General features: G+C 36.1%; 1 protein-coding gene across 1 annotated transcript in view; it reads left to right on the top strand.

Annotated features, from left to right (window-relative positions):
* The window catches only part of PTPN3 (protein tyrosine phosphatase non-receptor type 3), a 126692-nt gene that overhangs the window by 50655 nt on the left and 49346 nt on the right, over positions 1 to 26691 (top strand). The window contains exons 8-12 of the mRNA XM_086740444.1: positions 4813 to 4933; positions 7813 to 7900; positions 10994 to 11082; positions 16445 to 16508; positions 20614 to 20786. Coding sequence (XP_086596570.1) covers positions 4813 to 4933; positions 7813 to 7900; positions 10994 to 11082; positions 16445 to 16508; positions 20614 to 20786 — 535 coding nt within the window. The remainder of the gene's footprint in view (positions 1 to 4812; positions 4934 to 7812; positions 7901 to 10993; positions 11083 to 16444; positions 16509 to 20613; positions 20787 to 26691) is intronic.

The following is a 26691-nucleotide window of genomic DNA, read 5'->3' as shown; positions in this document are numbered from 1 at the left end:
CTTGTCATTATTTGGATGCAGATTCCACTTGTTGAAACATCTTTTCTTCTCTCAGTGACCACTTGTGAGGTTTATTTTGTCCCTTATTGGAGTCTCTTTCTGATCAGTTTTCAGCATGATATCTTTAATCTGTATACCTACATGGATTTTACTCATTTCAGTGCTCCCTTTTAGTGTCTCTTTATTAAATATCTACATTTTTATGTTGATTCTTCGAAACTGAGCACTGCTGTAGTGGATTATTTTCTGATTCCAGAAGCATTTTCATGCCAGAATACTTAGTGTTGAGAAACAATAACTACAAACTCCTGTAGTTTATGCTATGTAGTGCATCATCTCTCTTCTGTCTCTATTTCAGCTAAGAAGAGCTCACTTAAAATGTCTACACTGGCTGAACTGTACAGATTAGGAAGTATCTTTTCTTTTTGTACCTCAGTGTTCATATGAAGATAAATTTATCATTAGCTTTCAATATGATGTTTCATTCTCGTCTCAGCACATCAGTTGCTGCTGTTATCCTCCAGTCATTTTGCCCTAACTATATTTTAATCCTGGATTGCAATTTTATACCTGAGAATTTTTAGTCCTCGATAAAAATTAAATTCGTTAAACTACTTGTGTGCTAGACTTGTCCCATTGTTTGGTTATATTCTATTCCACTGGGAACCTGATCTGCTTATGTAATTATGCTCTTTTAAAACTAGGCAACTTGGATAACTTTGTGCTTTATTCATGTCACCTAAAATATTCAACCCTGCAAAAAGCTATGAATTCAGTGTGAAGCTACATGATTTTTTTTTTTTTTCTAGTACACTTCTCAGGTCTTTAGAAAGCTGATATTAAACCTGTTTTCAGGGACTAGCTTTTGTAGGCATTCCTTTGGACCAAATCATCCATGTTATTTATAACTGACTCTCCATCATGCTTAGCCAATGAACCATTCATACATTTGCCTTCTGACATCTGTAGTTACTTGGAGTGCCTATATGCAGAAATAGGTTCTGGTGCTGTTACTTTGTATGAAACTTATTGTTTACAAGCAAACTGTATTGGAGACCAACTTGTCTTCTGTAGCTTGAAGGATATCACATAGACGGGAAGTAGAAAATGGTCACCTTTTAAGTTCCACAAAGCTAAAGGCTTATCTTTTCTACTATTATGCTTTCTGGGGCTGGATGTGAAAATTGGACTAATTTAAATGGTGATATTTTGGTACTGTGAGCATTGAAAAACAACAGTAAAATTAATTTCTAAAATTGGAGCCAAACTAATAATTATCTTGATCATTTAGGAGGAAGCTTGAATGTCAGAAATAACTTCATGTAAGGAAGAACCATTAGCAAGTTTAGCTTAGAAGGGGCTTCTTCAAAGTCAGATCAGGTTACTCAAGTTCTTTCAGTACAATTCTGCATTTCCAATGCTGAAATCTCTGATGCCTGTTATCCTTTTGGTTTACAACTCAAAGAAGAGTCTGGCTTTCTTGCACCTTCCCTTTGGGGTAGTGAAGACAGAAATGAGATCAGTGCTGTGTTACCCCAACATATAAGCTGACTTATCAGTGATTTCTTGGAATAAACCACTAAATAAATGAAGCCTTGGTAATTACTGAAAGAGCTATCAGATTTTCCCCTCTGTAAAGCTTTCTTCCCTCCTGCTGCCTCCCCCCCCCCGCCAAATGCAGCAATATATCTGGTACTCAAGCTTCTCTTTCTAGGGAAGATAGACGTGTACCCTTAGAATTCCTATTGAAATATGTCAGTGCTACATAAACAAACTTGTTCCTGGTCTTCCATTCCTCTGTGTCTGAATCTTATCAAAATGCATGAATTTTTTTTTTTTTAATTTAATTAGTCGTTTTCTTTTATGCCTTCCTGCACAAAAGTCTTTTTACTGGAGAAAGACAAAAATACATACGTATTACATTGTTCTCACTGAAGAAATTATTTATTTTTACAAAGTCTGAAGAAAATATGAGTTGTTTAGGCTTCATTAAGGCATAGGCAGCTCATATCCTGTGTAAACATATATGATCTTAATATTTTTATTTGGTTTTTCAAGTATTTATAAGTTCTTACTGTTTGAGAGCTTGTACAATTACTGTTTTGGGAGGTCAATGTGGAACTTCATCCACAGAAAATTATTCTGTGGCATATTCTTATTTAATTTTACTCTATCTTCTTTCCCACTTATAATGAATTAAAGATCAACAGTTGTCTAGAATGGAGAAAAGTGAAAATATGGGGTTTTTTTCTATAACTTTATCTTCATTGAGTCATATCTGCTGGCTCACACAGTCAGAGCAGGAGCTATGTCAGGAGAAACTCAGATTAGAAATAGGTCTTTAAAATTTCCTGCCCCTCTGCTCTCTTCTGGAGAAATCCAGTAAAGAGGCAGAAATCTCATGGGTTTTTCTGCTTACTGACATCTTGATATGCCCTAACCTTTTTTTTTTTCCTACTTGGATAATTAAAATCCTGCACAACATCTATTAATCAGCATTGATAGTTTCTTTTCAACTGTGACAGTTGGCTGGGTAGTTGGAGAAGCAAATAGTACTCTAACCTGCTCCCCTTTTTGACATGACCCTAAGTAGCTAGGAGCATGAAGAAAAATTACCAGAGCAACCTCCATATTTGGAAAATGGGCAAGAAGACCCTACCTCATAATGCGTGAAGGAACAGCACTTGCCCTCTTTAGAGAAGGTAAAACTACAGTAAAAAAACCCAAACATTTTTACCTAATGAAAATAAAATTTAAATGGACCCCTATGTTGTCTTATTCTTGGCAATCTGGTCTCTTCCCATTGACAAGAATGTAATTCAAGCTGACTTCAACAAACCTTAAAAGTATAGACTGTGTTTCATAGAAAGGATGGATTGTGTTAATGGTTGGTTAATAAGGGAAAAAGTTTTCAAGTAACTACTGTTGCCTGTGAAATTTTGTGTTTTGTTTTTATGCTCTTATTAACACACCTACTTTGTATAGAAAGCTTATTTATTGTTTTCAGTGTTACTGCCTTAGCCTTGGTCGTGAGAGACTTGGACTTTTGTTAATATATTACTATTCCTAAAAATTATTTCAGTTTCTTGTTATACTTCTGAATCCTCTGTCTTGTTTTGTTTTGTTTTCTTCTTCAGAGATATATTATTTGACAGCAGAATTCAAATATGTGTTTTGCTTCTAATGGTAAATATTTAGTCTTTTGCCAGCCATTTTGCTAAATAATTTAAAATTCAGGCTACTGAAGAAAGGGCTAAGCATTGCAGGAACCATCTGCATTCAAAATAAATTACGTACTGTTTATCATTCTACTTTCTTTTTCACTTGAGTATTTTCCTTGATGCTGATAATTAGGTGTGCAGCTATTAGCTTCTGACTGCATATGTTTGGGTACTGTTTCACATCACAGTGGTTCAGTTTTCTAGGCCGTAGAAGTAATGCTTTTTGGATATGTAAGTGGCAAATATGAGTTATCTTCTGCATATTATTCCTGACCTCCACCCCGTCTGCTACCCTGAGTCATTTAAATCACTCTTTTATACTTCGTATTTTCTGGAAAATAGCAGTAATAGTATTGTTCCTAAAGGTATACTCTTTAACTTTGATTTGGTTGAGGAGCTTTCTTTGTTGCCATGTTTGCAGCCTATAAAAGTGCTTTTGTTTGTGTTAATTTACAAGTCAGACAAATAGCTTCTGGGAAGCTCTAATGCTTTATAATAAATACTTCATGCCTCTTAATAAAAAAGCAGATTAGTTCAGGTTCTAGTGATTTGGTTAACCGTATCATCGTTGTTTGGGTTTAATCTCTTCAACTGTTTCATGAAAACATAGATTTCATGAAATATGGCGTTTTTAATTACTTAACTGAAACTAGGTAAATTTATGGCATATAGGCAAGTACTTTATTTGAAGCAACCTCCCTGCTGCCCCAAACCTTGCACCTTGATAACAAGTAAAAGGTTTATGTATGTTTTCTAGAATACAAGCATATGCTGACTTAGCTTTTAAAGAATAGACTGAGGCTGTACATTTATGATCCTTTATACTTTCATTTGTTTTCGGATATACCATGAAATGTGGATAAGAATTAGCTTTTATCTACTATCTATCTAAAAATAAATACTAATTAGTATAATTTTTGAAGGAATAACATTTTAGGGAACGCTTGAGCTTTTTAGGTTATTTGACTCTAAATATGTATTTACTTTGGGTAGCAGGTTGGTCATGTTACAAGTAAATCAGCAGTTATTTCTCATGCTATGTTAAGCAACTCATGTTGAGCCAGGGCAAGGTTACTGATTGAATTGTTAGGACAGAGCCACAGTAGTTTGAACAATTCTTACCTGAAAGCGTGAAGAGTAGATGTTTTCTAAGTGACAGATCTTGTTGCAGACTTCTAATATGTTATAGTGAAGTAAATGTATGTCAAATTGATTTCATTTGCCATCTCTTACTGAAGCAATTTGGTTTCCTGTAATGTTACAGTACTACACATCTGTGCTGGCATGGCATGTGCTGCTTGTCTGGTGGTGTTACAGCTTGTGATGCAAAAGTGAGAGTATTTAGTAACTAAATAAAATACTGAGTCATTCAGTGCCTGAGATTATAGCTATGGTAAGTGTATTTTGAAAATAATTGTTCTTCACTGCTGTCATACAATTCCCTATGTTCAATGCTGATTGTCTGTTGGGAAATAACTTGTAATTCCTGGATTTCCCCATATACGTACATGTTTAAAGGAGGAGAAGGTATTTCTTGTAAATAATAATAAACTATGAAAACTTTATGTATGTGTTTCTTGTTTCCTAACAGCACAACTTGGAGACTATAACGCTTCAGTACATCGTTCAGGATATCTGTCAAATTACAACTTTATACCAGAGCAGAACAAAGATTTTCTTACCAAAGTAGAATCGCTACATGAGCAGCACAGGTAATGTTAACTTTTAGTTCTTTCTCACGTCTTTGAGTTTTTAAAGAAAAAAAAAAAAAAGATGTCAAAAGGAAGACTCAAGTTCTTAGTAGTTTCAGTACAATGGAAAGTTTTATTTCATATCACTTCTGTTAAACAAAATATTTGGTTTTGTCATGTAAGTGCTCGGCTAATCATATGCAGAGTATGATGCCCATTGCCCATGTGTTAAAATGTTGAAATAAATTTCTGACTATGACAACCAGCAGATCAGTTAGCATTATACATTATTAATGGTGACCATCTAGAACACGGTACTAGGTGTTTGAGGGATTTTTTTTTTGGATCAAGGACACTTGACCATTTCTCAAATCCAGTAGTTTGGGGTTTTTTTCTGTTTGTGGGGAAAAAAAAAACAACAACATAAATCACCTCAATTAATGTAGTGCTTTCTCTCCACTCTCCTGAGTATAATATAAAAGCTACAATGGATTATTACAGTTAATCTACAGCTAATTATTCTTTCTGACCTTAGTGATTTGCCTTTTGTAAGACTTCAGATTTAGAATTAGTGATGTTGATCAGATACTCGCAAGCTGAATGCAAATATGCTAACTGAAGAAACTGTGAGCCTTTGAGCAAATGAAATCTGCATCTCTACAGACTTGTTCTCTCTGTCTGTATCTTTACTGTAGCAGGGTTAATTCCCTACTCTCCTAGTTTCTTTGATTTATACCCTGAAATACCTCTGTTTTCATCTCCCTCGACATTCCTTGACTTTTTTGTTATCTTTCAGTACTCACCTCTCCCTCTTGTTTCTTTACTGCTAGTGGGTGTAGTGAGTAGTTATGAGTTTCATGTGTGCTGCCTAGTCATCCAGAACATACATGTTACTTTGCCGTTTATGGGATGAAACAGAGAACCACTGACCTCTATCTGCAGCCATTTCCTCTGTGTAGGTACTAATCTGGACTAGCTGTTCCTATTTCCTAGCTGTTCATATTCAGAAACACAGTATCTGAGGCCTTTACTCCTTCCAAATTAGACTGAGAAGTTTTTAGAGGGGGGCTTGTAGACAGGTGTGAATAAACCTGCTTGTCTTTAGGAAGCAGTCATCTTGGACACCACTGAGGGAGATTCTGAAGAGTATTGAACTGGTTGGATTGAAGTTATGTATTTAGTAATATTATAGCCAGAGATATAAAACTGGTTGTGTCTTGCAGAGAACAGACTAGAAGTTACCATTGGTCTAGACAAAGGTGCAGTGGGGTCTGTTGGAAAGACTCTTTTCTTTTCTGGTCCTTTCAGTGAAATGAATTCTTTGAGTGGTTTTGGTAAAGTGAAGCCTTGATGACTGAAAAGTTTAACTGCTGTATTTGAATTCATGTAGGTGGTGGTAATTGAAATTCTGAAGAAAAATACTTGAATATACTGGACTGGGAAAAATGCTTCATTATTTTTTTAGGCCTTTTTTTTTTTTTTTTTAAACCTAGCCCTTCAGGCCTATTTTTTTTCAGAGTACAGGGAGAGTCAGACAAATTTATTGCGTCCTCCTTTAACATGCATAGTGAATTCTTATGTCTGAGATGATTTTGACTAGATCAGCACCAGTAACATACTTGACAAGAATGATTCTAGTTCACTGAGCCTTCTGAGAAGGAAAGACAGAAAGAGAGAATTTGTCTTCTTACAGTTTAAGGAGAACAATGTTGCTTTGGAATGAGATTTCTGCTGATCTGGAGTAAATAATATCTGCTGTTGACCATATGGGATATCTGTAAATTACTATCCCTTTTAAAATGGCATTCTTAGGTTACAGGATTGCAAAGTCAGCCCTATAAATATCTATCCTTTTTCATTCTTTAGTATCTATCCTTTTGGAAACTTTCACAAAGGAAAATTAAAAGGCTGGAATTGCTGAAATGCAATACAGACTTAGGAAGCCATATTATGTCTTGTATGTTGTAGCTCAATGCAAGTTTCTTTAGCTAGTTTTCATGTTCTTTTGCAAAAATCCACGCAGCACACTGTCAATGGGCTACGGCAGATTCCAGGTTAGAGCTGATTCGTTCTTGACTGATCTTGGCCTTTCAATTTATTGGAAGGGGCTACTTTCATTCTCGTGCCTAAAGGAATCTTGTTTAGGTCACATTGTATTCCTCGGGTGAATAATTAGTCAGCTGCATAGGAGAATCAGTTAGGTACCGATTACTTTTGTATTCTTTGGTTTTTAAAACTCCTAGTAGATTCCATGAAGCACTTTCATGAAGCTCTATTATCAGTTTGTGGGGAGTTTGGGGATTTTTGAGTTCTTGTATCTAGAAAAAAAAAAAAGCCTGAGAGAATTATAGAAGCTTTCTAGAAGACCAGAAGATAGAATCCTTTTAAGTATTGCAGCACATTTCACATCTAGTGACAGGAGAAAAAAGTAGTCTAGATTATCGTTAGTTAGGTGGCTTTTCCTTGGTGAGTTTCATGATTTCAGCTTTTTTTAATACTCTTTCTCCTCTTTATTTTTTAGTAGATTCCTGCTACTAATCTTTCTTCTGAACAGCTTTCTTCTGAGCGACCATGCAATATAGAATATTTCCAGATACAGCTCTTGTTATGAAGGAAGTGTTTACAGGGGAATTGTTTCCTCATGCATTTAAACAAAACAGCTAAGAATTTTTTCCTAAAAAGAACTGGTCCAGAACAACTAAGGTAATAAAACTGTGTATAATTTTCTCAAATTTTGAGAGGAGTTTAGGAGAGACTTCATCAGTGAATTACTTTGTGGCACTACTCAATGAGGTTTATTTCTCAGACCCTGGCATTCTTCTTTTTTTCTGCACTTCGGATAAATATAATATCATGCCTTTTTTTTTATTATGGTCTGTATCTTCTTTTCCCTCTTTTAGTGGCCTCAAGCAATCTGAAGCGGAGTCCTGCTACATAAATATAGCACGAACGCTTGAATTCTATGGAGTGGAATTGCACAGTGGTAGAGTATGTTTACATTGTGATTTTTCACTTGGAAAAAAAAATATGCCTTTAACATGAACATAATAGTAGCATTTAAATATTGATTTCACAATGTGGGTTTTTTACTTAGAGTGAGGAAGTTTTTCCCATAATTTCTATGTAACATAGGTGCTGGAATTTCAACCAAATAGGCTAAATCTCCTCAGAAGAGTAACAACGTACTTAAGATAAATTGTTTCAATACTGCAATACATTTTACTTAATAATTTTACTAAAGTTTATAAATGTCTTAGCATGAAGGAAAATGAATGTTATGTTTAAGTTGGTAGTGTTTTAAGAGTTTACTTTCTCCGAATTTCTAACACTGTGTAAAGAGTATAGAGACTGGGTTTTTTAATTCCTGAATTCCCTCACTCCAGGCTAAATCTAAGCAGTATCTAGCAGCATGGAAGATGACCACTAAAAATGTGTTTGAAATATTTCAGACATAGGGTGTTTGTTGATAAGAAACATGTCCTAGTATTTTGCTGGCTACTGGAATTTAATTGAGAGCGGGATACTTTTGGACAATGTTTCTTGAAGAGCAGATGAGTATCTAGTTTCCTTAATACTTTATTTATGAAATTAAATATTTTGCGGAAGTTGAGTGTGAGCTTTCTTTTTAGCAACTTGCTAAACATGAAACTTCCATGAGTGAATTAATCTAAGCTTAGTTTTCATCTGCAATCACTTCTGCTTTTCTCTGAGGATAAATTTCAATTGCTAAAACTGTAATATTAAAAAATGAAATAGTATTAAGAAACTCAAGAGACTGAATTCAGTACCTTAAAACTGTATTGAGATTTCTTGAATTCTTAATCTCCTTTTGACTCCAGACCATATCTTACCTGCTTAATAATTAGTCTGATGTTAACTTATCTTTTTTTTTTTTTGATCAGAGAAAGGAAGATAGGAAACTTGTAGCATCAGTATTATTTCCATCTTTGCAAAAATGCAGATGGTAATGAAATCAAATTTGAATCAGTATTTAACTAGCTGTGTCCCTGACGTGACCATTTCTATCTTGATTTTGTTTATGGTTATGTCTATAAAGGAATAGGCAAGAAGAAAAGTATATACACATTGTTTTGCGTGTGCTGTTTAACAGCACAGATGTTTTGAGAGGGAAATAACTGTACATCTACATCATCTTTCTTTTGGGAGACCCTCTTTATTTCTGCTAGTCCAAAATGTTGTTTTTGACTTAGGTTTAACACAAGAGAATTTTTTTTTATAGCAAATAGCATGAGAGATTAGTGTTTTAGACTGGGGCAGAGAGGGATGGGGTATGAACTTTGATCTGACAAAGCTCCTAGAGAAAATAGGAGCTTTGGCCTTAGTAATCCCCATCAAGTGTTTAGCTAATCCTTTATTTCTACTAAATCATGTAGGTTTTCCACTTTTTCTCCTAGGGCTGTTTTTTCTTCACACTGGTGATTTTAAAAGCAGGAACCTGGAGTAAGATCCAAATGCCAATAAAAGTGGATTTTGCCCTGCTTTAAGTTGTCCATATCATGGCAGGGGTAGCTAAATTTTTTTGTGATTCGTCTCCTGAATACCTCAATTTTTTTTCCCAAGTTTTAAAATAAAGGGATGTCAGTTCTGGATTACTGTAATATGCTGGCATAAGCTGACAGTTCTGGAGCTTCTTCCGGTGGGGATTCCACCATCTCTTCTGGCAGCAGTTCTTGGGGAAAGGGAGCCAGCAGGTAGCTGAGGATTATTAACCTTTTCAGCTGATTCTGGGTTACTATGAGGTTAAGTGTATTTGGACTGCTACCTACCTAATGATTTTCCTTTGATAAATTCTGAGATAGGAATGGCATTCCTCTCACTTTGTCAGTATTCAGTGTTAATGCACTACATATATTAAAGAGGTTATGCTCATTCTCTGTGAATTGCTGTGGTATTTCACTGGAGGTTTATAAATCATGTTGCAAATTAGGTTCAGTTTCATTCAGCATATACGTATGTCGTGCTTCTATTCAACTACTTTTAAAGGATTTACTCTAGACTTTCCACAGTATTGTTAGAGCACGTGACCTGTTCTATTCTTCTGTACCTTAGTGATATGAAGAAATTGGGGTTGAACATACAAGAAAACTGTATATTAACTGAGCACAGAGTACCATCTAGAGGAGCAGCTAAGCTACTGAAGGTTTTAAGAGAATCCATCACCTTTTGGCCATCCTTTACAAAATAGTCTGAAACTATTTTTGAGTCAAACCTGATGTTTTAACCAATAGGTTCTACACCTGTGTGTAGACTTATGCGTGTATTCAGCACTTTTAAGAAATCTGCGTAGTAGTGTATTAGTATGTGTCGACTAAAGGAAATAGGAAGCCAAGATTTGTAACTTATGTAGCATGAGTTTGGGTTTAGCATCAAACTGATCATTCAACTTGCTCCCTCCTCCTTTTTTAACTCAAGTGTTTGCTTATATGTAAGCACACGTTTCCTCTTGAGTGTCTCAATACCTATAAAGTGTTGTAAATTTCTGGATGCATTTTTCCAGTTGAGCATGTTAAGCTAATGCATGTTTTTTGTTTCAATTAACGACGGTTTCAGTTTTAGTGTATCGAATATTCATATACATGTGTATATTTCTCTAGCATACTCTCATATGTAGAGAATTGTGGTCATTTCCTGCCCAGTCTTTGTTGGTGAGACTTTTTTGGAAAAAATGACGAGTTAGTTCCTTTTGTCTTTTTAAACAATTTAGAATCAGGAGATTTGTGTCCAGTCCCAAAAATTCTGTGACATTCACCTGACTGATCTTGGGAAGCACTTCAACTTCTTTCCCATGGTTAAGTTAATAAGACTGAATCTGAAACTTTAGTCTGATACTGATCTAAAGAATATCTAGTGTAGTAAAATGAACACTACAACTTGTTTTAATATGTGAAAATTTATATTACCTAGTAGATAGGGTCAAAGATGCATGACAAAAAATATTCAAATAGATGAATTTTTGCCTCAGGAGTTATAAGTATAGAAAACTTGAAAATTAATTTTTAAGTAGATAAATGGGAGTGACACAAACCATGTGTGTGTTCTTAAAGTATTTTTCTTTTGCAGGATCTCCATAATCTAGATCTCATGATTGGAATTGCATCCGGTGGAATTGCTGTATATAGAAAACTCATCTGCACAAGCTTCTATCCCTGGTAAATTTCTTTACTAGTAAAGAAATGTCTAGTCTTTTCAGTCTATTTCCATTTGCTTTAATGTTTATTCCAAAGGTGGCTACAATACATAAATTTGTTCTGTTTGGAGTGTTGTGGTATTTTGTTGTGTTGAGATAAAAATGAAACCTGTTGCCTAGACTTTTAATTCTCTAAAACTTTTGAACTCCTTGCACTCTATGGAGTCTTAATCAAGATAATTCATGTATGAGTGTGAGTACATGGTTAGGAGGACCCTGTGGTCTTGAGATTTGCTGCTGTTATGCTCAAAAGATGGTTTTTTTTGTTTGTTTTTTTTTTTTAAATCAGTATTACTGAAAAGCTCAACAGCTGGTTGTCTGATCATTTAATTGTGTCATTTAGCAAGAAGGTATTTGTTTCTCATAAAAGAAATGCAAAATTAGTTACCCTGGAGTTTCAAATTTATTGGAACTAGGATAATATAATTTAAACAATTTTTTAAAATGTCATCAAACAAGGCTATATAGTATTAACAAGTTTTGGAGTCTGCTTGGGGAGAGACATTTGCATTGTTCTATGATACTAAAAACATTAGAATACGTGATAGTGCTGTAGAAAATAATTTCTATCAAGAAGCAATGTGCAGAAGATGTCTAACTTGAATGACATTAGAAATTAGTTAAGCTATACTTATCTATAGTGTTTATGAACTTTATTATTTATACCAAAATAAAAATGATAACATAAATTAGAAATTATATGGAGATTTGGCCTTTCCTTAAGGTTTTTTTGTTGGGTCAGAAATAATTTTTCACAATCTTTCTTTTTTTTTAAATAAGTATGACTTTGTTTTGTATACTTGTTAAAGTATAGCTTTACCATGTTATGCATAATTTCCTTGTATGATTTGTAACAGTTTTTCTGGAGAACTTTTCCAGTAAGATGGTATAGTATTCTTAATCATGGCAGACAAGTGCATTCTAACGCTTTATACTTGCTTTTTGCTCCTTAATTATATAAAAAGGTGCAGCTTAGCAGCATTTCTTAAATACTCGAGTCATTCCTTCCTTTTATTATGAACCCAACCTAACAGATATTTCTAATAGGAAAGCAATAAAAATAGGTCTCAATTTAAATTTCAGTGAAAAATGGACTGCACAGTCTCTGGATTTTTCTTTTTTATTTATTTGCAGTGACTTGTCTTTCAACTCACTTGGATGTACTCTAATCATCCTGAATGTATGTCAATAATGTTTTCACACAGCACAGTGACTGACATCTTGTATTTTTTCTATTTCTAATGCATACTGTAGCATAAAAGACTTTTATCTTTCATCTTTGTGCCCTGAGCTCTGTCCTTTCATATGTCAATCTCTCAACTTCTTTAAACAGCTGCAGGTTTTAAAAACTGCCAGCTGGAGGCACATTTCCTCTCTTCTGCAAGTCTTGTTCTGCCACTGTTAGTGACCTAAGGTATGAATGGATAGTAGTTATTCCCGAAAACTATAGTGATGGTACTTTAAAATCTAAGGCTATATGATTTATTTTTTTTTAGGGAAGAGAGAGAGAGTTTTATAGCACACAAGACAGGAGGAATCCACAACTTCCTGTGCTGCTTTTATTCCTGGAGATCACAGAGGAATAAAATACAGATAAGAAAACATGGTTCACAAAAGCCTCTTCTCATTTACAAAAAGAAATCGAGGGGGGGGGGGTGGAAATCCACTCTAAAATATGTGATTTAGGCAGCAATATTTTCAACTGACAGCTAATGCAATTGTTCCAAGTTTTCCTACTCTCTCTCTCAAAATATCTTCTCAACTTGGAAGGAGAAAAAACTTACTACATAGGGGATACCTTTTAGATATTTCATTTCTGGCTTCTTGAATGAGTTAGTCATAATTCTTGATGCAGGAATGGTGTCCGTTCTCTGCCTGCCCCCCACAAAAAAGCAAACAAGGGAAGTGACCAGCCTGGACTGTATTTGTAGTATACACTTTCAATTTCTTCTTAGACCTCAAAATAGGGGATATATTTCTGTAATACCTGGAGTTTTTACCTTGATTGGGCTGAAGATGTGCAGGTAAAGAGATTCCTTACAGAACAGGATATGCTTGAGAATGGAAAAAAAAAAAAAAAACAAACCAAAACCATTCAGGTAATAGAAATGGTATTTAGGCTTTTTGTGTAACACCGTTTGTAGTAAGTAGTTTTTCCTATGGGCTGAGCAAGCTTCACCACAAACGTGGTAGAACTCAAGGTGGCAGCAAACACTGTCAAAGCACTCTTTCCAAAACTTTGAGTAAACTACTCTGCAGCATTAGTGGATGATAACAATACAACTATGCCATATGGTACTGGTCAAAGGGGACCAAAAGTTTTCAGGAATAGAGGCAGTGAGAGAGTACTGCCTTGGCAAAAAGAGGATTTTCAATCAAAACAACCTACGTTAGGAGCTGACTGATGAGTCAAGATAGGTTTAAAAAATAACTCTGGATTTAATGCAGTATTTTATATGCTCTGGAAAGTTATTCTGAGGGGTGCTGAACTACTTTGTGATAACTTCCAAATTAATTTTACAGGTAAAATATTGTCTTAATGGCAAAAACATACAAGCAGTCTGTACATTGGCAGCAGTTAAGGTCATGTATTAAATGCCGTTAAGTGTATGCTATTTCTTTGCGTTGAAAACTTCAGAGAAGTGCTAGAGGAATACATTCTACAGTACTAGTTAAAATTTAAAAAACTCAACCATCTTACGTAGCAAACTTGACAGAACCTTTCCTGCTGAATCTTCCAATGGCAAAATGCAAGACTTAAAGATAAAGAAACATTTTTCCTTCAAGTCAAAAATAGCAACTGTTAGTACTAAGTGCTAGGATAGAACTGCCAATTTGATCAGAAATGAATAATTCTGTTGCTCATTAAATGACAGATCTATTTTGACCCTTGTGAATGGCAGGAAGATGGGACCTAGAAGGTGTAGCATTATTAATATGCTACAAGTATTGAGTTTTTTAAAAGTAAATAATGAAATTTAGTGATTTGTGAATGCTGCATAGTCACTGGACAGATTGTTGGTGAGTGCTACGGGCAGCCAAGCCACCAGTTAGAATAAGAGTAACTGCATTCTATTCAGATCATGTTTTGGATGTGGCATCTTCAAGCATTTGTTAAATCTAAATCCTATGATACCTTGATCTCTTGGATTTTTTGTGGATTCTGCTATATGTGAGCATTCACTTAACTTGTAGGCGTAACATTACAAATTATTTTTAGTTAATGTTAAATAAAACTGTCAGATTAGCATGTGTTCTTTGTCACTGAATTAAATAGAATTAGTTGTACTTTGAGAGGAATGAATGGAGTTGAGAGGGATGCTCTACTTAGGAGAGTCAAAATAAAGAGACTTAAAGCCCTGATTTGGCTTGAAGTGATTATGTGGTCATGCAGTGAATCATGTTTGTTGTTTTTTTTTTTTTTTTTAAAAAAAAGGGAGCAGTGAGGAGAGAGAGTGAGAGATTTTTCATATTTTTGTATGTTGGCTGCCTTTCTGTTGTTGGGTGGAAGGTTTTTCATTTAGTGTGCAAAGTTAGTTTTCTGTGTCCTGCATTTCTGCTGGCTCTATGTTAGGATAAGAACAGACCATGACAGCAACTGTGTAAGCTAAGAATGACTCTAAAAACTTGTTCAAGTTTAATCTAGGTCAAGAACTGTGGTAAGAAGGAAACCAGAAGCACAAAACTTGAGTGATACTAATTCAGGCAAAGTAGCACTAGGATTAAGAAAGGATTTATATGTAAATGAGTTGCATCTCAAGAAATACAACTGAAAGTTTATGACTTATCTGGAAGTTCAGTATCCAGAACTTTTAGATGAGAAATATAGATCATTACCATTTAAGGTAGCAAGTCAAATGGTGTAAGTAGTTCAAGGGTTGACCTAACAGGAGAGGTGGGTAGGATGTCAACTTTCTATTAACTTGCACAACAATTTACCTGGTTGCCAAAGAACAGTGTTAGTGAAATTCCTATTTCTTTGTGATTCTGTAATTGATGGAGAAAAGCACTTTAAGAAATGGGCACACGTTCAGTTTTCCACCTCTTGTGCAGGAGGGGGAATTGTTCGTTCCGTTACCTTTCTTGTTTGCAACTGGCAAATATACTCTCCTGTATCAATGAAGGACGTTGCTCTATAACTGAAGTGCATCTCTCCCATGGGCAGTGGGGAATGAACAATATGCCGTTGTCCCATTGACTGAGAGTTATGCAAAACCTGTGGTAAGAACTGAGATGATGTTCAATATAATTCTTGTCTGATGAGATCTAAGGTGCTATGAAACACTATCAGTTGACAACAATATTCTGAGACTTTTAGAAGCAGCCTTCCTAAAACCTTTCATGGTGTTTTTTTTTCAGGCAGATATGACTTGATCAGACCTTAAATAGCTTTCCCAATGCATCCATATGATTCCAGTTGATTACAGATTTCTTTTTCCGAAATGTGTAGGTTTTCATTTACTGAAGTAGAAAATTTCAGTTATTGCAGTGAAAATTTACATATTTTAGATAAATCTTGTTTTGCTGTAGGAAGGTGTGTGGGTAGCTAGAGGTTTGTTTAGTTTAGCAAAACTGATAAGCATGTAAAGAAAATGAAAACTGCTTGAGCACCAATTCCAACGGTAATCCTTAGAAAATGTTTATTCGTACCATGTATATATAGAAAAGAGGTGTTCAGTTCTGTATAAAATTACTACATAAATTATATATCAATGTTAATAATTGAAGTGAAAATATATTAACACTCATTCTTACAGCTTTCATCCTTCTAAAATTATGATTTTAACTAAAATGTTTGTTTAGTTATTAATAGAAGTACATGATATTTTTCACATTATGAAGCCAATTCTGTGAAGTCCCTGGGAAATTTCAGGTGTATAACCAAGCTTGTCATGTCATTAGGGTCTGAAATTTTGTTACTTTAGTCACAGTTGTCATATGATTCTTAAGTTATACAAACTTGACACATTTAACATTTGTGCAACTTAGTAAAGGATGTCATCAGGTTTTTGCTGCAAGAATAGATTTGGTGGGAGAGAATTGCTGTGTGAACTATTTAAAGAGTAAATGAGGAAGAATCTTAATTTTAAAAAGGCCTTTCCTTCTTAGCTAAAATTTTTCCTTTGAGTTTCTTAGCATCTATTTCCTTTGAGTTTCTTAACATCTATTTACAACTCAACACAGGAGATGGCTGTTTAATATTCAATAGTCATTGAATATTAAACAGCTATAATCTTTAAGGTTCGCTGTATGTGGTATTATTTTTCACTGTTTTATCTCTCTAAACCTCGTTTAGTATTTCATAGTCTGTTTCTTTCTTTTAGGGTGAACATATTAAAAATTTCCTTTAAAAGGAAAAAGTTTTTTATACAGCAACGGCAAAAACATGTAAGTAGTAACTTTTATTTTGCTCAAGTGATCGTGTTCAATTTTTTTTGCTTTAAATGTTAAGATGACAAAATGCTGATCAAAAGGCTCTGTTGTGGTAACTTGCCTTTGAAATTCTGTTTTGTTAACTTGCACTTGCTATTCTGGTCTTCTTATCCTTGCTCTATTTCCCATTTTTGTTTCTCTTCCAACACTGAATCCTTCTACGTTCAGTCTGTTGGACTTGTATCTTTCCCATACAAGTTACTTCTCCCTTGGACACTTGGAAAAAATGCAGATCTTCATCCTTTCTCCAGTATTTAGTAACCTAGCATATCTTCCTTTTCTTGTCAGCATCTGCTGCTCTTTTCTTTGATGTTCTCCCTGCCCTGTAGAGTTCCTCAGTGCAGTGAATCTACTACACAGCTGCTTATCCTGTCTAGGAGGACTTTGTGAGGTCCCTTCTGCTTATGGGACTTGGAGTTCTTAAAGAAAGGAAGGTTCCTAGAGGAAAGGAGAGCTCTGCAGCTGAAAGACATGAGGTTGCAAAGAGGGATAGTGCACCCCCTGCTGTGTGTAACCTGTGTTTGACATGGAGGGCTTTAGATGTTGCAAAATATGTGAGGACAGTTGATAAAACTGATGTAAAATTTTTATGCAGTTAAGAGTTGTCTTTATAATGCTGTGTGCTCTAATATTTGTCTGTTTAATAGGAGGGAAATCTTCATTACAGTGTTGTGCTGCCACAATATGAACAGATAAATTAAGATATCTTTTTACAAAGAGAAGAGAAAATTTAATATGACAGAAAACCCACAGAAATTAGTGACTAGCAGATATATAAATATTTTAATTCAGTTGAAGGCAGAACTTGAATAGATAATAAAAGGTAAACATTAACTTACACGTAAACTTTATGAAGGCTCTTTCTCAAAGGTTATGCATTTGCAGTCACCTGAAATGCGCCATGTTTCATTGATTTGTTCTCCTTATTTCTCTTAGCCTTTTTACTTTCCTTATGCTCCTGTTCTGAAGATTATCTTATCACAGTCTCTCCCTGCTAACTCACCTCTCTTGCTCTCTTGCCCTCCCACTGCTTCAGTGTGTCGATCAGCTATTTGATAGAAGTATGCAATATTTCTGTTTCTACTGAAGAGCTACGTAAGGACTGGGGAGCAAGATCGATGTCTCAGTGAATATCTGTGTCCTGGTTATGGCTGGGATGGAGCTAATTTTCTTCCCAGTAGCTGCTGTGGTTTGGATTTAGTATGGTATTTGGTATGTGAAGAGCGTTGATAATACACTGATGTTATTAGTTGTTGCTAAGAGAACAAGGACTTTTTCAGCTTCCTGGGTTTTACTAATGTGCAAGTGCAAGAAGCTGTGAGGGGTACAGCCGGTACAGCTGACCCAAACTAGCCAAAGGGAGTATTCCATGCCACAGACGTTATGCTCAGTAGATAAATGGGAGTTGGCCAGTGGGCAACTCTCTTTTTCAGGAAATTGCTGTTCCAGAATCGCTGCTCTGGGATCATTCAGAGATCACTCTTAGTTCTGTTGCGTAATTGTTGCTTAGGACAGGCTGTATTGGTTGTCAGCTGGTGAGAAATTGTGCATCGTTCATTTTGTATATATTATTATTATTAACATTATGATTATTTTTATATATAGAATAGAATCATAGAATAGTTTGGATTGGAAGGGACTTTCAAAGGTCAGCTAGTCCAACCCCCCTGCAAGGAGTGCGGACATCTCCAACCAGATCAGGTTGCTCAGAGCCCCGTCCAACCTGGCCTTGAATGTTTCCAGGGATGGGGCATCCACCACCTCTCTGGGCAACCTGTTGTTCCTGTGTTCCACCACCCTCAGTGTAAAAATTTTTTCCTTATATCAAGTCTGAATCTACCTTCCTTCTATTTTAAAACCATTACCCCTAGTCCTGTCACAACAGGCCCTACTGAACAGTTTCTCCCCATCTTTCTTATAAGTGCCCTTTAGAAACTGGAAGGCCACTATAAGGTCTCCCCGGAGCCTTCTCTTCTCCAGGCTGAACAGCCCCAACTCTCTCAGCTTTTCTTCTTAGTAGAGGTGCTCCAGCCCTCTGGTCATCTTCATGGCCTTTCTCTGGACCTGCTCTAACAGACCCACATCCTTCTTATGTTGAAGGTTCCAGAGCTGGACGCAGTACTCCAGGTGGGGTCTCATGAGAGTGGAGTAGAGGGGGAAAATCACCTCCCTCGACCTGCTGGCCAGGCTCCTCTTGATGCAGCCCAGGATGCAGTTGGCTTTCTGGGCTGCAAGCGCACATTGCCTGCTCATCTTGAGCTTCTCGTCCACCAGCACTCCCAAGTAGTACAACACTTCAGGCAGTATTCAACTGCCAGTGTGTGTCAGAAGTGCTATTTGTCATTGAATGTTGAAGTGATGTGTGCTTCTTGTATTGCAAGAAATTCTGAGTTAAAATTTCACTATACTTTGCACGCTTTATTTTATATAAGCTAATTAGAAGCAACTGTGGTGAACTGACAAAGATGAATTGGTTCCAGTATGCATGTGGCTCAAATAACAAACCTTACTTCTTTAAAAAAATGAAACAAACAAACAAACAACAACAAAAAAAAACCACAACAAAACTTTTAAAAAGATGTTTTAATAGATATAGGGAAAACATACGTGAAATATTGCAATCAGTTAAATGTTTTGCAGTGCCTACATAAAATCAAGAGGCAAATCCTTTTTCTCTTGAATTCTGATTGGTTTTCTAAAATAATGACTTCAGTCGTAGATTGTTTGAACTAGTCATAAAGTGACTTCCAGAATGTGGCATTGATCTCTGATACATGGCATTTGTGAAATGTTGCTGAGAAACAAGAATACAAGAAAAACAGTTTGAATATTCCAGCCAAAATGGTCTGTAGTTACTTCCCGGCAAGGCTGTTGCTGTGGACCTACAAAAGATATTAACTAGAAATCAAGGTGTTATCCAGGTGGAACATCTGTTTCTTGCTGGGCTGTATGAGAAAGGGCTTTATTAGATCTTTGAGTCCTTTAATAAAAAAAAAAAACTTTGCAGCCCAAATCCTGTCTTTGTCCAAAGAAAGAGCTAGAAAGAGAGCTTTACTGAGATGGTTGCCTGCCTAATTGCGTGCTGAGATGTCGAAGTTCAGTCGTAATTCAGAGCAACTGGAAAAGATGAGTGATGAAATTGAAAAGTTGCTCTTTTTCACTGAAGTGCTGAGCTGTGTTAGCAGTTAGCTCAGGTCTCATGTTATCTTCCTTTCTTTGCTTTACTACATTCCACTTTCTTTGCATTAATAACTATAGTAACTAAGCAGAACTATATCTTGTGCAAAACTCTCTTCGGATCTGAAGTAGCTCAACAAGTGCTACAGTTGGTGGGTGGCACAATTGTATTACACCTGTTTTTCACTGGCACTTTGGCACTGAAGTTACAAGTAAGAGTTTGCACCAATATTCTGCTTCATTTTGATCTCCTTGTTGTGGCCTCATCCACTGAGCAAGATTGCATTTGAACAGCAGTAGCAGCAGCTCCGGTCCCACGACAGCTAGTTTCTTTCCCCCAAGATGGATCGCTGTTAACGTCTCTAATATCTTCTAAAAGACTATCAAGCAGATGCTTTTTGCATGTGATGGCTCTTGAAAGAACGTTATTGAGTTGAAACTTTATGTGAAAAGCTTGATTTCAAAGACTGAGGGTTTTTTTTCTGTCTACATTGCACCCTTAATGGAATGTTTAAAAGAGTATTGTTAGTCATAGGAGGTCAAGATCTGGCTGGAAACCTGAAACTGTATTTAGCTGTTTAATATTACACTTGTATATACAAAATCTTTACCACTCTAGGTTTAAATCTTTCATTAACAGTGTAAGGATTAGGAACTGAAAAACTTAATAGTTCTTCAGTTTTGCTTAAACTTTTAAAGTGTCCATAGGGCTATTTTGGCCATCTCCAGCTGAAAACCTACTATATGCTGATTTTTTTTTGTTTTCCTAAATGCTTTTTTTCTTATTTAAGCTAAAAATAATTTTATTGTTGTTTTATGAACTCATTATTCTGTCTTTGATCTGCTTGTATATACTGAAATGTAGTATTTCCTACTGTTACAGAATGAATCCAGAGAGCATATTGTTGCCTTCAACATGTTAAATTACAGAGCATGCAAAAATCTATGGAAATCTTGTGTAGACCATCACACATTTTTTCAGGCAAAGAAGTCACTACCTCATGAAAAAAAGATATTGTCACATTATTGGACCCTGGGTTCTAGGAATCCAGCAAAGTAAGTATTGTGTGAAATAATGTTTTGCTTTGTAATGGGAGTGGGAGGATTTGTGTCAGTTGAGAGCTCAAGTTGGAGTGGCAGAGTTCAGTTCTGCCCGCAGCTGTGTCCCAGTCTGTATATGAATGATATAGATGTGGTTTCAGTTTTTGCAACACGGTATCATTACAATAGAACTTTTTCTTACAATTTCCTAAAAAGATATTAAAATATGTTTTACTGGAATTGTTTCAAGTTGCTGTTTCAGTTTGAGATAGTAAAACACTAGAAAATAAAAATGTCATGTACCTCATGATCCAATAAGAGAACAGAACAGATTTGTTTTACTCTGTTTACCCCTTCGTCCCATATACATACTCTGTTTCATATGTTAGGGCAATTTCTAGAGTGTGTCATACCAACCACTTATTACTGACATAGAGATGAAAAGCTTTGTCCCATCCAAGTAAAGATATCACTTTAGTGACACTTCTAATCCTTTATTTGCATCGTTGGGTTCTGCTAGTCATGGAGCTGGTAGTTTGATAGTGGTATCTAAGTTCTAATTCCCCAAAAGTAATACTTCAGAGGCTGTCATTTTGCTATATGCAGTTGTGATTGTTGCTTCCCATATGCGCCAACTGGACCCTAACTTTAATAAAGTTCATCTGCCAGTTTATTGTATAGAATCATAGAATCATAGAATGGTTAGGGTTGGAAGGGACCTGCAAAGGTCATCTAGTCCAACCCCCTGTTTCTTCACAACTGACCTTTATTTTTGCCCTCCTGGGTGATTAATCATCTTCAGCAAACCTTGTTTACTCTTTTCTCTAGATCACTAGTGAATATGTTGAAGAGAGGAGTCCCGAACAGATATCTCTCTAAGACTTTACCGCTAACCTTTTTTCACTATAAATCTAAAACATTTTTTCCTATTCTTTTATGTAACAAGTGAACGTGTAATTCCTCCAAGTGAGGACCCTGTTCCCTAGCTCCTTCATTTCTTTATGGGTTTAAGGGAGCTTGTCAAATATCTTTTTGAAATCTTGAGTAGATTAAATCACTAGTTTAAAGTGGGAGGTTTTACTCAAGTAGTTCTACTGTTTCATTTTAGAGGCCGTTAGATTTTTTTTTCTTGTATCAGCCCCAGTGATTTCTTTCGTTGTGTTGAATTATTCTGTTACATTTATTAGCAATTCAGCTATAAATGTGTCATGTCGTGTTGTCATCATCTTGTCAGTGTCCCATCCATACCTCACTACCCCAAAAATATTTATTTCTTGAGACATATAAAAATATTCATAGTAATAGTGAGTGAAAAAGGAGGTCTTATATCATTATCTTCTCTGAATGTGAGATTTTGGAGGGTTCTTTGGTCCTTAGATCATCTGTAGTCTCTGTAGACTCTCTAGAAACCTGTTTATTCGGATTGTTTTGGAGAAGTATTTTATTGTTTTCTTTTTGTTTGTGGGTTGTGTGTGTTTGTGGGGTTTTTGCAGTGTTTTCCCTTAAGAGTTTAACTTTGCATTTAATTTGTCAGGCTGATTCTGTCTTTCCTGTTTGAATAAGCTTCAACTTTTGAATGATATCATCATACTTCAAACAGCTTTCCAGACTTTGGTGACTGGCTGACTTTTTATACTGTCATGTCTCTCTAGATACTGCAGAAATTCATACCCAGTAGACTAATATTGCTTGTAAATGAAGCAGTTAACGCATGAGGGCTGTCCAACAGTAAGACGACTGACAAAATGTTGCTTTCTGCTGGAGTGGAATTCCATATTTTTACCTAGTACTAGATCATAGCTGAAGCAGGAGAAAACTAGATTACTCTTCATACAACTGCTTGTTTTCAGACATTTTACAGATCTGTATTTTGCGAATTTGCTCCTCTAGGAGTGATATGAATTTGTTTTTACTATAGGGAAGGTTTTAAGGAGGTGACTTTCTCAAAGCTTGTATCATTGTCATGTCCTGGAGTTCTTTATTTTTCCTGAGTTTGCAAACAGATTCAAAATCCTGATGCTTGTATTTACACATGCGCACACACAGGCATTGCACAGACTTGTAAAGTTGAGAAAGAAAACAGTATGACTTCCAAAGGGTACCAATTTAGTATTGTCATGTTCCGATTTCGGATGAGAGGAAGGCCCCCTTGCGTTCTAGCCGACCTCAGACGAGTCTGGGAGGCTAGGGGCGGCTGGACCAACCTCTCACACACCGGAGCGTGGTTTTGTTCGTGTTCTCAGGAACAGAATTAAGACTCAAAACAGAGTCAAGCGCCAGGTAATTTTTTTAACCCAACAAGAAGTTTGTAAATGCAAGAGAGAAAGAATGGAAAGAGGGAAAAGAGTTTTGGTTGTAATAGCTACCACCACGGAGCTTCGACATCCCAACAGTTCAGTTCGCTTGATGGGGGGACGATCTGCCCGATGTTGGTCGTCTTGATGTTGGTTCCGTGGATGTGTATTCCGGCGAATGTGTATTCCGTTGAATTAATGAAGAAGTCCAGTGGAAAAAAAGTTCCCCGTTTATGTTGGTTGTTTTCATTTTATTTCAAGAGCTGGTCTTCCTAGCCGCACCCCTCACCTGGTGGTGATATGCATGCCCATTACCATGCCCATTACTGGGTGATATGCATCTCTGGGCCCATGCTGGGGCCAGGGTAGGGCTAGATTTCTCGGAACCAGCTCTGCATTCAGGTTCACAAGACAACAGGAGTTGGCTTGCGAGATAATGGGAAGCCATTGTTCGGGTGGTGGTTTGATGTTTCGACAATGTTGAGACAAATATTCGACACAGTCTCTCACAAGTATCATTCCATTTTTTACCAAATATGTGAATTTTGACAAATTTACTGTTACAATTTCTTCATAACATGTAGCATGCAGAATAGTTCTCATTGTTGAACTGAGTTACTAAGAAAGACTTATTTTCAAGTAATTTCATGTTCTGAGGCATTATCTCTGAACTGCTTATTTAGACTGTTAAGGAATGTATGAGAGCTGTTCATTGTGATATCTTCCTTCAGCTTAATGATATCCTCTGTTCTAATGGATTATTTGGCTTCATTTATGCCAGCAACAAGCATGAAATTTAGGATCTACGTGAGGCAGAAATAACTCAACAACCTTTACTATGAGAGACTGCTAAAGTATATAACAAGCAAGAGTAATTTTAGAAGACTTTCAATAGTTCCTATCTGTGTCTATCAGTGTCACTCAGAAAATTATTTTTTTTCAAAAGATTTAAGAAAACATGTGAGTAAGTCAGTTTCAAAGTCATCTGTCATATATTGAAAATTTTTACTTTCCCACTTGTTTGTGGTGGTGGAATATTATTCTAAGAGACAACATGAGCTTACATGTTTCTTTCCAAAGACGGCTCTGAGCTCATGTGGAAGCTGTGCAACCAAAAAAGGGATTCTGCATTCTCCCTTATGAAAGGAAGCAAAATTTTGCATTAGGAAAAACAAAACCAACCAAACGAAACCAAACATGCACATAAAACCCCCACCAATCACACCATACAACCCTGGACGTTTTAAGGTTGACTTATCTTCAAGAATTCTTTTCATCCAATTTATGTCAACTTTGAAGGTGTTTTCTTTTAATTCAAGTTTTACCACCTTTCCTCTGGAAACTGTGGCTTTCTTATACTATGTTCTTTTACACTTATGTGAGGCAGATATCTTACCATTTACTGCAACATTTCAAATAGTTGAACTCTTGCAACTCTTTAGTACAATTTCTTATTTGCACATCTCTGTGCCCTTCTAGATTCTCTTAGCTTAAGTTACTAGTGGAATTCCATTTAAATTAGGCTGCTGAGTTGTATAAATTGTCTGTAAGCCTTATTCTAAGGGCAGACTGAATCCCATGTTCATTCAACATTTCTGGACTGAATGTTGAATAACCTCTCCTAGGCACATTCTCACTTCTTGTTGAAAAGCTAAAAATGTACCTATTTTTTTCCACAGAGGATAACCTTGGTAGTAGATGGGAGCAAGGAACTGTCACCTCAAGATATTATAGCCCATTCCAGAAAGGCATTGGCAGCTTCTCAGCATGTTTGCTGAGAAATATAGAAACATAGAATGGTTTGGGTTGGAAGGGACCTTTAAAGGTCATCTAGTCCAACCCCACCTGCAGTGAGCAGGGACACCTTCAACTAGATCAGGTTGCTTAGAGCCCCATCCGACCTGGCCTTGAATGTTTCCAGGGATGGAGCATCTACCACCTCTCAGGGCAACCTGTTCCAGTGTTTCACCACCCTCATTGTAAAAAATTTATTCCTTATGTCTAATCTAAATCTACCTTCTTTTATTTTAAAACCATTACCCCATGCCCTATTGCTACAAGCCCTGCTAAAAATTTTGTCCCCATCTTTCTTATAGGCCCCCTTTAAGTACTGAAAGGATATCCTCATATTTTACATCTGAAGATGACAAATTCAATGTGATCATAATCCAGTGATGATATCCAAATATTCTAATATTTGATATCTGAAGAACAGCTACTTGGAGTTCAGAAGATTGTTTATATTCTGTACCTTAAGTGAAATATCTAGACAATAGAATGTTAAAACGATTCTATGGTTAGGGTGAGGGGTTAGGGGTTAGGGCTCTGGCTTCCATCACACGAGTTACCTTGCACCTCAAAAGTCAACTGCATTGGAAAATGCATGAACAGGCACTTGTAAAAAAGGAGAGCTTATAGATGCAAAATATGTGGAATTTCTCAAGATGCATTTTTCGTAATACATTGTCTTTTTTCACTCTCCCTCTCCGCTCCATCCATATAAGGCTTCTTTGAAAGAACTCTTTGTTTTTGTAGAAGACCCAGAGTAGTTAGGGCCTTGTCATTGGTATTCAGGAGACTTATAGAAGTAAGATGGATAATACAGGCAAAAGCTTCTCCTGAGTTCATGCACTGTGTGTTTACTAAGCTTGAAAACATACATGGGTAACTGATTTTGATATGTGGATACTTCATATTAAGTTTTTCCTCTTTGCTTTTTTTAAACTGGGAGAAGCTTTAAAAGTACACTTTTAGAAGATGAAGGAATTAATTTGCTTTAAAGTCATGAACAAGATATAAAAAATACTTCAGAATGTAAAAAAGTTTTGAGTTGCTTTTTTTTTTACTTGTATAAACAAAAACCAATACAATGCAAAGCATACTTAAGGTTTGATATCAGCACGAGTAATATCTACAGCATAAACAATGTGAGTTTTTGTTTGTTTTTTTTTTTTTTTAATACAATGTAAAGTTTAGACACTTCAGGTCTATAGTAAAGTCCTGACATACTCTGCTATCCCAGCTGCCCGTTAGGTACAACTCTGGACTTAGTGAGCCAAAGGTGGTTTCCCTGTAACTCATAAACTGCTTCTTTTCCATGAGAAGTCCTAGCTCTGTAAACTTAAGGATGAGCAGCTTCTCTCTCTGCTTGTCTTGTGGAATGCTGTGTAAAAAGATGCATAAAGGTTAGTTTATCTCCATTTTTATTTACTTAAAATTCTTTATGCTGTACAATTCCAATAGTAGGATATTCTTATTGCTTTCCTAGCTGAGGTTCTGGTTCTGATGCCAGCCTTATCTTGTCAGATTCTTGTCACAAGAAACAGTCCAGACTTGGAGATCCTCTTTTCATGTCAAATCTTTCTCTAATGGTTTATTCCTATAAGGATCACATCACTCAAATGAGGCTTCCTTCTGGAAACAGAGTGATGTGATGTAGCTCTTATTTGCTGAGAGAGCAGGTAGATGGTTAAAGTAGTCCTGTGCTCAGTGATGCCATTAATGAATTATTACCCATTTATGAGCTTTAACAGGGAACATCTAGAATCTTTTGCCTACATTTGAATCATGTTTTTTTAGGCACTCAGTTCAGTCCCAATAGGGCATACCTAATTTCCTGTTTTCCC

The sequence above is a fragment of the Chlamydotis macqueenii genome, chromosome 2 (assembly GCF_036417535.1).
Source record: "Chlamydotis macqueenii isolate bChlMac1 chromosome 2, bChlMac1.mat, whole genome shotgun sequence".
Classification (NCBI taxonomy): domain Eukaryota; kingdom Metazoa; phylum Chordata; class Aves; order Otidiformes; family Otididae; genus Chlamydotis; species Chlamydotis macqueenii.
The sequence above is the reverse complement of the archived record's forward strand: the minus strand, read 5'-3'. Positions and strand labels throughout refer to the sequence as shown.